General features: G+C 44.9%; 1 protein-coding gene across 4 annotated transcripts in view; it reads left to right on the top strand.

Moving 5' to 3' along the window:
- Positions 1–14,462, top strand: part of LOC139272308 (myelin basic protein-like) — a 271,092-nt gene that overhangs the window by 117,965 nt on the left and 138,665 nt on the right. For all 4 annotated transcript variants that reach the window (XM_070888585.1, XM_070888583.1, XM_070888584.1 and 1 more), the window contains one exon: positions 11,089–11,176. In XM_070888585.1, the coding sequence (XP_070744686.1) occupies positions 11,089–11,176 (88 nt within the window). The remainder of the gene's footprint in view (positions 1–11,088; positions 11,177–14,462) is intronic.

Raw genomic sequence — 14,462 nt, forward strand, 5'->3', positions numbered from 1 at the left:
TTTTCATTTATGCTTAAGGTGATTCACAGATCACAGAATGTAAAGTACTTGTTTTCTAATTTTATTAAAAGGCTTCCAAACCCAAGATTTTTCCAATACACCCAAAATGTTGATCAAGAGATCACCTGAAATATCTCAAAATCCCAATTCAACTATTGTACTGTCACTCTTTATCAAAAAAAATCCTCTTACTGAGCTAGAAGCTTTTGTACCAAGAATTTACACCAAGGACAATGAGAGTGTACTCCCCCAGCCTGCACCTCGAGAGACCCACAAAGGCTTTTTAAAAAAAAAAGGCATTACAACTTTTAACCACCGGGACCATGTCTCAACAAACCTATCCTTTGTGCATTTCCTAGCTCCGTAACCTCTCATCCGAATAAATCCACACCTGCGCTTCTAACTTAAAATGTCTTAAACTTCCCACATACAGGACAACACTATGAAGGGTTAAAAAACTTCACTTTGTTTGAAAAAGTGGGTGGAGTTAAAACAAACGGGCAGTTCCACAACCTTTCCAAACAGGTTTCCAGACACAAGGAAAAAAGACAGAAGCACTCTCATTCAAAGACAAGACATTCACGCACTCTCATTGAAAGACAAGACATTCACAAGTCTCTCTCCACTCAATAAAGCTTTTTCTTTTGCTAGCTTCATTTTTTTTTGAATCCATAAGTCACTATCAGGTTCTCTTTTTTTTACATTTGATTTACTTCCTCTGTTAATTTTACATGGACTTGAAGAATCGGAACCCAGGCCTTTTCTATTACTTTCCTTTTTTTTTCTACCTGGATCTCTGTTTATAAGACACTCCTGGAGACAAGTTGTTCTCTCTAAATTAAATGAACCATCGGGTGGAAATGGCCTGTTTTCACCCTTAGTCCACTTTACCGTTTTTGTTTCTTTGGTCAATTGAAGACTGACCACAATTCTGGAGCATGACATAGGCTGGTGTGCCTTTTGGTGTTTTAACTTGCTCCGGCACCCATTCTGGATGATTAAGATTTTCCCACAGTTTCTGATCTCACAATCCTTTCGGCCAACCGAGTTCTCTACGCCCACTTCTCCTGGCCGTTACGTGGCCTGAAAAGGCTCTTAATTCGGGCTCAGTCTGGGTGTGTGAGATATGTTGGCACGAACCAATCGTAGTTGATCAATCAGTTACTGTTTCTTTTCTTAATCAATCCTTGTGTTTTTTTTTGAATCACAACTTTCCCTAGTGACTCTTCCCGTTTCTCTAATGGCAATGACTCATAAAGGTATTGCACACAACAGTAATACAAGGACAACAAACAATATTCCCGTGAGTACACAAATCATAACCTCTAAACAAATTCTCAGTCTGCGTTGTACGCCACTACAGACCGAGTCCTTAACTTATCCTAATAACAGCTGATAAAACTTAAGGTTCCGTACCCAAACTCTTTGATCGATTGCGCTCTTTTTTTTTATAGTCTTATCACATAAGAACCCCTTCCGAATTAAAAACAATAAAAATCTTATCACATAAGAACCTTCGATCGATTAGCGCTTTCTTTTTTCTTTTTTTTTAATAGTCTTATCACATAAGAACCCCTTCCGAATTAAAAACAATAAAAATCTTATCACATAAGAACCTGGAACCCTTTTCGATCGACTAGCGCTCCCTTACCTACTGAAACCTTCCCCGGGCTGTCTCGAGGTTTTTTCCAGAACCTGTTCTCTTCTGCTGGCGAGCTGAGAAAGAAATGGTTATAAAAAAAAATACCTTTAACTTTTAAATGCCGAGTCTTGTAGATGCAGTACCTCAGCTGTGGACAACAGATTACATCTGCGATTCAACAGTGAAGAAACCTCTTGTGAGCAAAGGCTCACCTTGTTTGGCCACTGAAGCCTTTCACTGGAGAGGCACTATGCCTGTATCCGTTTTACTCACAGAACAGAGAGTATGCATCTCGGTGGGACCTCCAATAACTGTCGAAATCTCGACCTCCGAAAAGAATGACTCCGACACTTACAGCTCCGGTAGAAGTTTCCTTTTTTTTTTACTTGCTCGCAAGGGGTAGGTTTCACTCAGTCAAGGGCTAAATGAACACCTCCGAAATGGTTCAGTTTAACAAGATATTTATACAGTAAAACCAAAGTTCTGGCCTCTCCCTGTGTATTGCTCTGTCTCACAGTCAGTGAATACAGATAAAGAGTTAATTACTATATCCTGGTCCTGACATGGTGTCCAGATATTTCCTTTTGTCAGGGTTATCAGAAAGCCAAACGGCCATTACTCCATGAGTCATAGGTAATGGGCTATCACCTGTCTTGTATTGTGTCAGGATTGTTTCAATTTCCTGGTCAGTTTATCTGTTTGCATCAAATGGATGAGGTCTCGGAAAGAGATAATGGCTAGAAGATAAGGGTGGGGTGACATGGAACTCCTGTAGTGTAGACAATAGGAGAGCACCATGGGGGGTTACTTGTCTCAGCATGACTTGTCTCCTAGCTGTCTGATGGCCATCAGCCATCTAACAGCAGGTTTAGCTGTTTATGCAAGCTGACTGCTAAAATGCAGAAAGTTCTGGAAGGGCCAGGACTCCATTTTAATCAAAAGGCACACAAATACCGTATGGTATCAGCTTAGATAAAAATACTTTCCACACATACGAACATATGATATTGAAAGGACCATTTGGTCCATTGAACAAAAAAAAAAACAGAGAAAAACCCAGGACCAATAAGGGAAAGAAATTATCTGGAAAATTCCTCTCCAACCCCCTCAGGCGATTGAAACCAGTCGAGGAGATCACGCGGACCAAGTGTTCTCTATGAAGTCACTTGCCTTCTAAAGGATGTGATTGCTGCCCCAGTCAGGAACCAGTCCAGCTCCCTTTTGTGTATGAATTTTTATTGGGGGGGCTGTGGGGTTTGAGATTGCCGAGTGTATATGATGGGAGAGCAAGAATAGCGAGATTCAAAGACTCCGATTGGAAAAGATTAGGAAAAGCAGGAACATGGAAGCTTTATTTTTGTGTCCAAATAATTCTGAAAGCATACTCGCTGATCCATCTTGTTGCAGTGCTACATTGCAGTTTGCAGCATTACTGATGTGATCAGAGTTGTGAAGGGACCGATATTTTTCATGTGCAAACAGCCATGAATGATTGTGGGAAGGGAAGGGATGGGAAGGATTGTTCTGATTGGTTACTACATGTAGTGATGTTACTTCAGTTATGTGGAGAGACTAGAGAAGCTGGGATTGTTCTCCTTCGAGCAGAGAAGGTTAAGGGACGATATAAACAGGTGTTCAGAATTATGATCAAGTAAATGAGGAGAAACAAGCACGAGGTTAGGTAACCAGAGGACACAGATTATTACAGGGTTATTCGGATTATTAGTACAGGGTATCGGTGAGGCCACACCTAGAGTACTGCGTACAGTTTTAGTCTCCATATTTAAGGAAGAATATACGTGCATTGGAGGCTGTTCAGAGAAGATTCACTAGGTTGATTCCGGAGATGAGTGCGTTGACTTATGAAGATAGGTTGAGCAGGTTGGTGCTTATACTCATTGGGGTTTAGAAGAATGCGAGGTGATCTTATTGAAATATCTAAGATACTAAGGGGGCTCAACAAGTAGATGGGGGAATCTAGAACTAGGGGGCATAGTTTCAGAATAAGAGGTCGCCCATTTAGAACTGAGATGAGGAGGAATTTCTTCTGAGGTTTGTAAATCTGTGGAATTCTCTGCCCCAGAGAGTTGTGGAGGCTGGGTCATTAAATATATTTAAGGTGGAGATAGCCAGATTTTTGAGCGATAAGGGAATAAAGGGTTCTGGGGAGTGAGGAGGGAAGTGGAGCTGAGTCCATGATCAGATCAGCCATGATCTTATTAAATGGCGGAGCAGGCTCGAGGGGCCAATAGGCCTTCTCCTCCTCCTATTTCTTATGTTCTTATTTAAGCTAATTGGCAAAAGAACCAGGGGGAAGATAAGACATTTTGATGGATTAAATATGGAGAAACTGTTTCCACTGGCCGAAACTAGCATGGTGATTGAGGAGAATATTTTTTACGCAGCGAGTTGTTATGATCTGGAATGCACTGCCTGAAAGGCTGGTGGGTACAGATTTAATAGTAACTTTCAAAAAAGAATTGGATAAAGACGAAGAAAAGGACACATTTGCAGGACTATGGGGAAAGAGCACGGGGAGTGGGTCTAATTGGATAGCTCTTCAAAGAGCCGGCACAGGCACGATGGGCCGAATGGCCTCCCTCTATGCTGTGTGATTTTAGGAAAATCCATATTGCATGCTCTTGGACTGCTGTGTCTTGACAATTGCAGGCACAGGTGTAGGTGATGGCTCTCTTCAGCCAGTAATAGCTCAGGGTCAAGATGCCAACTGCAGGCTCATCCTAGAAATGACATTAAAGACTGCACTCAAAAGTCAAATTTACAAGTAAGCTTAATCAAGTCAGTGTGAAATGTGACAGCGCCAGGCAAGGGCAGTAAAATCCAGCAGGGTGTATAGCAGACAGCTGATCTGCGATAGCGTTTGCTGCCACATCCCCCTCCCTTGACCGCAGTATTGTGAGCCGTAGTCAGTCGGTTGAGGGGGAAACCGAAAGGTGAGTAAAACACTTTTCAAGAAATATTTTGGCTGGGTTTGCTTTCTCTTCTCCTGACTAGTCATTCACGAGTTACTGACTTTCATAAGTTCTCCTTTAAGGAAATTAAAGAGTGCCGTGACTGTGCGCTATCATATATTAGCAGCGCTGCATTTGGTGAATTGGACGATGCAATGTTTTATAACAAAAGAGTTGTTATGCCATGTATCTCACATTGGGGAGTAAATTGGGCCATGGTAGCACCCGTTTTTCAGACGCCACGCGGCCTCCTAAGCCCCCGACCGGAAGTGCGCCACCTGCCATATTTGGTAAAGACTTTCCAGGCGTCCTTTACCCACACCTGAAGCCCTTTGCATATGTAAGTATGGGGCCCCCGCTGCAACATTGGTTTTCCCCGAGTTCCTCTGGGAAAACCAACCCTAAACATCACGTAAATAAATAAAAGCTAAGTACTTGCCACAATCAGCATCCCGATCGCGACCGCTCCCGATCATGAAACCCGGGCCTCCCCCAATGGGATAGCACAGGAAAGTGGAGTTGAGGCCAAAGATCAGCCAGGATCGTATTGAATGGTAGAGCAGGCTGAAGGGGCTGAATGGCCTACTCCTCCTAATTCTTATGTTCTTGCCCTCCGCTTCCCCCCACCGATCCCAACTCCGAGGCCCCGATCCCGAGCTCAAGCACTTACCCAAGCAGCAGCCCAAACTCAGGGCACCGACCTCCTCCCACAGCGTATGACAAGGTATGAACCCCAATACACTGGACTCCACGGACCTTGCCATTTGTGCACGGGGGAATAATGCTGGGGTCAAATTGGGGATTGGTACTTGGCATTTACCAGCAAGAGAGAGAGAGAGCGAGAGAGAGAGAGAGAGAGTCAAGGGATTGATAAGAATTGGGGTCTAAAGGTTGTTTTTTGTCGAAAAAGATTCTGGTCAAATAAAGCTTCCAAAATTTCTTTTGCTCGTTTTGCCCTTCCCAGCGCAACTATTTAGCGAGCAAGTTAAATAGAATGTATTCGTTTTGCGAGTATGGACAAATGACAGAGATCTGTAATTAGTCTTTGGGGGAGAAATCAGTATGCATTGCGTCTGTATCTTGGGCATAAAGCGGGCGCAAGCCACAAAGCACACTGATTTAGCAGCAAGAAGGCTTGATCCCGATCTGAGCAAGGCGTTGGGCCCACTGCTAAATTAGTCAGGCCCATTATCCTAATTAACATATACAAGAGGCCGAACACCTGTTGAGGACATCTCTAAAAAACCTGTTCCTGATGAACGGTGGTGGGGGTTGGGGGGGCGAGAGGGCGGAAGGTGTAGGGGAACACAAAAACTGAACAGTCAGGAATTTGTGGATGAAATTTTCATTATGTGTATTTAACAAACTCTTTGGCCCCAAGTTTCCACACGCGGTAAAATGGCGCCCCTCTGAGCTGGGCGCCCGTTTTTCACGCCGAAAACGGCGCCTGAAAAAAAACGTGCTATTCTCGAGCGCTTTGCAGCTCGATGTCAGCTTGGCGCGGCGCCCAGGGGGCGGAGCCTACCACTCACACCGATTTTGTAAGTAGGAGGGGGCGGGTACCATTTAAATGAGTTTTTTTCGTGCCGGCAACCCTGCGAGTGCGCGTTGGAGCGTTCGCGCACGCGCAGTGTGAAGGAAACATTGGCACTCGGCCATTTTTGTGGTTCTTTGTAGCTGTTCAATTTTTAACATTTTTTACTAAAACCACATTGCCCTTCCATGATCAGCACTGGGGCTTCTTTCAGCTTTCTCCCCCTGCCGTCGGTCGGGCCCGTCGGGAACGGCTGCCTCAACTTCTGAGGCTTCCTGCAGCCTTCTCCCTGCCTCCCCTTCGCTGCCGTCGGTCGGGCCCTCACTGCCTCCCCCCCCCCCTGCCGTCGGGAAACCGCTGCCTGAAAGGCCTGCCTGAAGCACTTTCACACAGGTAGGAACATGGTTTATTTGATCTTTTCTTTGCTTATAAATTTTTATTCAGGTTGGATTTATTTGTATAAGTATAACTAAGGATTTATTGTAGAATGTAATGACTTCCCTTCCCCCCCCCCCACCCCCCCCCCACCGTTCCCAACGTCTAATTTGTAACCTGCGCCTGATTTTTTAATGTCTAGACAAGGTTTTTTCAAGCCTACAAAAATCTTCACTTGCTCCATTCTAAGTTAGTTTGGAGTACGTTTTCACTGTGGAAACTTTCAAATCAGGCGTCAGTGGCCGCACACGCCCCCTTTTGAAAAAAAAATTCTGTTCAAAAGTGAAACTTTTCTACCTGACTAGAACTGCAGAAAACTTAAATGTGGAGAATTCCGATTTCTAAGATACTCCGTTCTCCACCAGTTGCTCCTAAAAATCAGGAGCAAATCATGTGGAAACTTGGGGCCTTTGTGTGGTCTGTCTCTTGCATTGTAGAATGGAGGGACTGCATCATCAAAGAGCAGGTGGAATAGCCTTTAACAAAGATTCAATTTTTTGTTATTGAAACTATTTTTACTTACCTGGGGCACATCTCGTGGTCAGTGCAAGCACTTATTCGTATCACTTGTCCTTTTGAATTTGCTTCTCCCTTAGCTTGAGAGACATCCATCTAGTGGATTTTAAAGATGTCCAACAATCTGACATATCGACTTTGGAATGGGTGCATATCTTTTGTTTCAGAACCTAGAATTGCGGAACAAATTAAATTTTCAGAGCTACAGGGAAAAAAAGGCACCATCCATCCAACCAAGACCTCTTAAATTGGAATACATACTTAGGGGGAGAAATTGGGTGCAATCGTGCCTCCCGTGGCTAAATGCCTTTGGCCGGGTGGAATTGACAACGACTCTGGCTATATTGGGCGGGAGTTTAGCGACAGCGCTACAGCATTGCGCCCCGATCATCTGTGCCCGGAGATTGTGACGTCATCGTCGTGCGCATCGCCCCGTTAGCACCCTGGACCCGAAATTACCTTCCACCCCCTGCAGCAGCGCCGGCAGAAAACACCAACAGCTGCAGGAGGTGAGAATCGGGAGGCCAGCCACTTCTGGGGCGATAATTAAAGGCGAGATGGTCGAGGTAAGTTTAAAAACAAAACAAACAACTTACCATTGTTGATGCTGTTTTCTTCACGGGTTCCTGTCCGCGATTGTTCAGCCTGACACTCTGACTGAGTGCCAGGCTGATCCACGGGATCGCTGCTCCCTTGGCGGTCCAGCTAGGTCACTTTTAAATTGCAGAGCCTTCAACGATGGCCCTTGCCTTGAAGAGAGGGAAGGGACCTTTGAACGTGGCAGTGCTGCACGGCCCAGTGTTCAGCACTGCTGAGGTCTCCACCCTGCCTGTGACCCTTAGTGCTCCAAGAAGGAAGTGGTGCACTTGATTTCGTGCTCCACTTCCTTCCTGGAGCGCTAAAGTCAATTTTATGAAAGCTGGGAAGCATTAGTGCTGGCGCTAAGTTTCCCAGCTATTAGAAGTTACCGCCCCCAAACAGGGTGATAATGAATTTCACCCCTTTAGAGTCTAAACACAACTCTGATAATAAATGTTTTTTTATAATTAGTCCTAAATAATTTATATAATATTTTGGACAGTCGTATCGTGAACTCATACAGACCAAGAATTATCAAGGTAAGAACTGAACTGTCATCTTTCAACTGCTCAAACCCAGTGGGGACGAAATTGGCCTTTTTTATGGCTCCATTAAGGCCTCCGGGGGGAGTAATGAGGTTATCGCCTGGGGCAAGGGGTCAGTAACACCTCTGGGGAAATTGCCCCAGAGATTTGGAGGATGCTGTGTCGTTAGCATCGCACCCCACGCTTTGCACCCCAGGCCAGCGTACAACTGGCAATGACATCATCACCATGTGCACTGACCCCTCACTGCCCTGTGAGTCATGAAGCTGGTGGACATCCGCTGCCGAGACGCGCCTTAAAGGGGAGGCCGTTTGCGTCGTGGGCCACCATATTTTTCTGTCGACCATCTGGGCTGCCATCCTGCAGCCTGGCGCTCGGTCATGGGTGTCGGCCCTCCCCTTTAATTGAAGGGGAAGGACATTCTGCCTTGTCAGTGCTACGTGGAGCATCTGCATAGCACTAACATTGCCAGCGGGGACGCTGGCCTCTGGAGCGTGGCGCTGGACTCAGACCATACTACCGCCCAAGGAGCGCCCCTCCACGGACATGAAGCGCCTCCGATATCGCTCCACCTCCGTTGAGGGATGGAAGGGCCGAATTCTGCGCCGGGGCGGAACTTCTAGTCCGGGCAATAAATGTCCCAACCTCAGTAGGTTACTCTGCAGAGCGTGGGGCAATTTTGCCCCCGCTGTCTCCCGGGTACCTTCCATCAGATATGGATTTGAACCTGGGATCCAGGGCACTAATCTATTGCACCATCTGGTTCCTTTTATTTTAGTTACTTGTTACTGCACTGGGTGGCAGCCTATTCCAACTTTCCCATTCTCCCAGGGTTGGATAGCTATGTGTCAGTTCATTCAAATATCTATTCAACGTGAGCACGCACAGCACAAAAATATCTTTGTCAGCCAACAGAATGTTTGTAAAGACAGAGCTGGAGTTTGAAATTGGCTGGACGCCAGTTAAAATATAGATTTCTGCTCTGAAATGGGATTTAAAGGAGTAGTTTTAATGAAAACAAATTCTAAAGCAGATTAGAAATTTCTTCACATCTTATTGGGTTTGTGAATGCAGGCATGGAGCCTCGGTTTTGTATAATTTGTTACATAATTCTGCAGATCTAATAATGAGCGAGAGTAATTGAGTAAAAAGTGCAGAAGGCCAGGAGATAATTTGATATTGGGAACATATTGCTCTTGCAGCCTATTGAAATCTCTTTCAGAGCTTCTGAGAAGAAAACTTAAAAGAATATTAATGAAACAGAAACATTAAATTGACGTGCATAGAAAATAATACCACATTGTGAAAATTCTCTCAATTCCTATTGCATCTTGTTTATATACAACACCTTCAGGAAGCTGAGTTTTTTTTTATCATTAATGGTACAGGGGGCAATGAGCATTTTTTTCCTTCAGTTAAATAGGGTTAAGCAGCCCTCCTTCACCAAGCCAAGGGAAATAAAATTAAATTGCAAAGTTCAATCAAATCCGTCATTCGGATGAGACATTAAACCGAGGCCACTCTACCCTCTTAGGTGCATGGAAAAGATCTCACGGGACTATTTTGAAGAAGATCAGGGACGATCTCCCCGGTGCCCTGGCCAATATTTATCCTTCAATCAACATTACTGAAAACATTATCTAGTCATTTTCACATTGCTGTATGTGCGACCTTGCTATATGCAAATTGGCCAACATTGGGTACACTTCAAAAGGACTTTATTGGCTGTAAAGCACTTTGGGACATCCCGAGATCGTGAAAGGTGCAATAGAAATGCAAGTCTTTCTTATGTCTGTTGACGTCACTGTGTCAGCCAATGAGTTGGTGGCGTGACGGGGCTTATGGCAAACAGTCTATTTTACAGCAAACAGAGTCTATTTAAAAAGAGTATCTCTGAACTACAACAAATAGAACTCCTGAAATTACAGAAACATCTCCCGATAAAAGCAGAATTATTTCTGCAGCAGAATGCAGTAAGTGGAGGATAGTTACACCAATACAAATGATGTGCATAAAATCAATCCCAGTCACTTACAGCAGTGTGGTCTCCAGGGGAGATTGACGGGGGAATTACCTAATCATCTCCATTCTGGCTGGATATAGTGGTGGCACTATACGCACAGGGTATTGGTGAGGCCACATCTAGAGTACTGCGTACAGTTTTGGTCTCCTTATTTAAGGAGGGATATACTTGTATTGGAGGCAGTTCAGAGAAGGTTCACTAGGTTGATTCAGGAGATGAGGGGGTTGACTTATGAAGAAAGGTTGAGCAAGTTGGGCCTATACACATTGGAGTTCAGAAGAATGAGAGGTGATCTTATTGAAACACATAAGATACTGAGGGGGCTCGACAAGGTAGATGCAGGGAGGATGTTTCCACTTGTGGGGAATCTAAAACTAGGGGGCATAGTTTCAGAATAAGGGGTCGCCCATTTAGAACTAAGATGAGGAGGAATTTCTTCTCTGAGGGTTGTAAATCTGGAATTCTCTGCCCCAGAGAGCTGAGGAGGCTGGGTCATTGAATATATTTAAGGTGGAGATAGACAGATTTTTGAACGATAAGGGAGTGAAGGGTTATGGGGAACGGGCAGGGTGCTGAGCCCAAGATCAGATCAGCCATGATCTTATTGAATGGCGGAGCAAGCTCGAGGGGCTAAATGGCCTAATCCTGCTCCTATTTCTTATGTTTTTTCTTATGTTCTTTGCAGCCGTCTTTCTTTTTACCTATATTATTATAAAGAATATTGAGGTGGAGTGATGTGCTTTTCTTGCCACAGTGAATCCCACCACATCTTCCAGCATGATTCTCTCAGAAGTGAAGTGGGGCCTCACTTATTAACCATTTGTATTTTGTTTTTATTTCAGACCAGCTCACCCATTAAAACAAATGCTGGGACCAAAATGGAGACTCAAAGCCTGACCAGGGATGGATCAGAGGAAAATGAAGTATTTGGTATGTACAGAGCTCGATCGAGTAAAACTACCCAGCAATACAAGAAATCGTTAATCTATTCATTGGTTGGAATGCAAAATCAATGGACTTGTACCCTTTCCAGAGCTAAAATATTGATGTGACTGAACTCGTGATTAATACTATTAGTTCTCTCCATTTCAAATCATTGGGAACCTAATGGCTCCTTATCTTCAACTCGGGTTGCCACCAAATGCTCCCTTTAAGCTGCGCAGCCATGCACCACTCTGGAGGTCCTGCGCAGCCCAAGACCAGCTTTTCAAATGGAAAAATTGAAATTTTGAATGGGCTGTGCCGCCAGTTAAAGGGGCCAAGCAGCCCTAAACAAAATTAGAGGGAACAATGGTTGCCAACTGCCCAGGATTGTCCTGGAGTCTCCAGGAATTAAAGATTCATATCCTGCGAGTAAACCCAACAAGAAAAATCATTGGGGCATTTCAAAAAAGGTTTGTTTTCTTTGAACACTTTTATTAATTGGTTGTAATAATATTGGAGCTGGGAGGGGGGGAGGGAAACTGTCTGACTGAGCGGGGCAGTTTGGAGGTTATGTGATGAAATATCCAGGAATATGTTCCAACTGGAGGTGGCAACACTAGCTACAGCTATTGATTGGCTCCAGGAGCTGGTCCTCTTCTCCCTCTGTCTTTACTCAGAGGGTGGTGAGAATGTGGAACTCGCTTCCACATGGAATGGATGAGGTAAGTAGCATTGATATATTTAAGGGGAAGCTAGATAATCCCACGAGGGAGAAGGGAATAGAAGGATATGGTGATCGGGTGAGTTGAAGCAAGGTGGGAGGAGGCTCGTGTGGAGCATAAACACCAGCATAGACCTATTGGGCCGAATGGCCTGTTTCTGTGGAGTAAAATTGTATGTCATTCTATGTTCTGGGCAGGGATTCCTGATCGGCAATGATGACACTTTTTCTGTTTCTTTCCCCCACCTCGCAGGCAATGTTCCCCCTAAGTTTTTTTCGAGTGCGCGACCCATTCATAGAAACATAGAAACATAGAAAATAGGTGCAGGAGCAGGCCATTCAGCCCTTCTAGCCTGCACCGCCATTCAACGAGTTCATGGCTGAACATGAAACTTCAGTACCCACTTCCTGCTTTCACGCCATACCCCTTGATCCCCCGAGTAGTAAGGACTTCATCTAACTCCCTTTTGAATATATTTAGTGAATTGGCCTCAACTACTTCCTGTGGTAGAGAATTCCACAGGTTCACCACTCTCTGGGTGAAGAAGTTTCTCCTTATCTCGGTCCTAAATGGCTTACCCCTTATCCTTAGACTGTGACCCCTGGTTCTGGACTTCCCCAACATTGGGAACATTCTTCCTGCATCCAACCTGTCCAAACCCGTCAGAATTTTAAACGTTTCTATGAGGTCCCCTCTCACTCTTCTGAACTCCAGTGAATACAAGCCCAGTTGATTCAGTCTTTCTTGATAGGTCAGTCCCACCATCCCGGGAATCAGTCTGGTGAATCTTCGCTGCACTCCCTCAACAGCAAGTATGTCCTTCCTCAAGTTAGGAGACCAAAACTGTACACAATACTCCAGGTGTGGCCTCACCAAGGCCCTGTACAACTGTAGCAACACCTCCCTGCCCCTGTACTCAAATCCCCTCGCTATGAAGGCCAACATGCCATTTGCTTTCTTAACCGCCTGCTGTACCTGCATGCCAACCTTCAATGACTGATGTACCATGACACCCAGGTCTCGTTGCACCTTCCCTTTTCCTAATCTGTCACCATTCAGATAATAGTCTGTCTCTCTGTTTTTACCACCAAAGTGGATAACCTCACATTTATCCACATTATACTTCATCTGCCACGCATTTGCCCACTCACCTAACCTATCCAAGTCACTCTGTAGCCTCATAGCATCCTCCTCGCAGCTCACACTGCCACCCAACTTAGTGTCATCCGCAAATTTGGAGATACTACATTTAATCCCCTCGTCTAAATCATTAATGTACAATGTAAACAGCTGGGGCCCCAGCACAGAACCCTGCGGTACCCCACTAGTCACTGCCTGCCATTCCGAAAAGTACCCATTTACTCCTACTCTTTGCTTCCTGTCTGACAACCAGTTCTCAATCCACGTCAGCACACTACCCCCAATCCCATGTGCTTTAACTTTGCACATTAATCTCCTGTGTGGGACCTTGTCGAAAGCCTTCTGAAAGTCCAAATATACCACATCAACTGGTACTCCTTTGTCCACTTTATTGGAAACATCCTCAAAAAATTCCAGAAGATTTGTCAAGCATGATCTCCCTTTTACAAATCCATGCTGACTTGGACCTATCATGTCACCATTTTCCAAATGCGCTGCTATGACATCCTTAATAATTGATTCCATCATTTTACCCACTACTGAGGTCAGGCTGACCGGTCTATAATTCCCTGCTTTCTCTCTCCCTCCTTTTTTAAAAAGTGGGGTTACATTGGCTACCCTCCACTCGATAGGAACTGATCCAGAGTCAATGGAATGTTGGAAAATGACTGTCAATGCATCCGCTATTTCCAAGGCCACCTCCTTAAGTACTCTGGGATGCAGTCCATCAGGCCCTGGGGATTTATCGGCCTTCAATCCCATCAATTCAGTTTTGCACATGCACAGAAGTTAACATGGGAAAAGCCGGTTCCTAGCTGCATGGGACTGGCAGACAGCCACGCGGCCGCGCAGCTTAGAGGGAACATTGCTCACAGATTATAGAATCATAAAATGGTTACAGCACGGAAGAAGACCATTCGGCCCGTTGAACCCGTGCCGGCTCTCTAAGAGCACTTCATCTAGACCCACTCCCCCAGCCCTTTCCCTATAGCCCTAGAAAATGTTTTCCTTCAGATACTTATCCAATTCCCTTTTGGAAGCCACGATTGCGTCTGCCTCCACCACCCTTTCAGGCAGTGCATTCCAGATCCTAATGACGCGCTGTGTATAGAGGTTTTTTCTTGTGTCGCCTTTGGTTCTTTTGCCACTCACCATAACTCTATGTCCTCTGGTTCTGCCAATGGGAACAGTTTCTGTCTATCTACTCTGCCCAGACCCCTTATGATTTTGAACACCTCTACCAAATCTCCTCTCAACCTTCTCTGCTCTAAGGAGAACAACCCCAGCTTCTCCAGTCTATCCAAGTAACTGAAGTCTCTGGAACCAGTCTTGTAAATCTTTTCTGCACCCCAAGGTTGAAAAGTTTTAGGAAGATGAAGAGGCGTGTATTATGTTGCTGCCTTCATAGTACAATTGATGTTATCACCTAG

Source organism: Pristiophorus japonicus, chromosome 1 (assembly GCF_044704955.1).
Source record: "Pristiophorus japonicus isolate sPriJap1 chromosome 1, sPriJap1.hap1, whole genome shotgun sequence".
In the NCBI taxonomy this organism is placed as follows: domain Eukaryota; kingdom Metazoa; phylum Chordata; class Chondrichthyes; family Pristiophoridae; genus Pristiophorus; species Pristiophorus japonicus.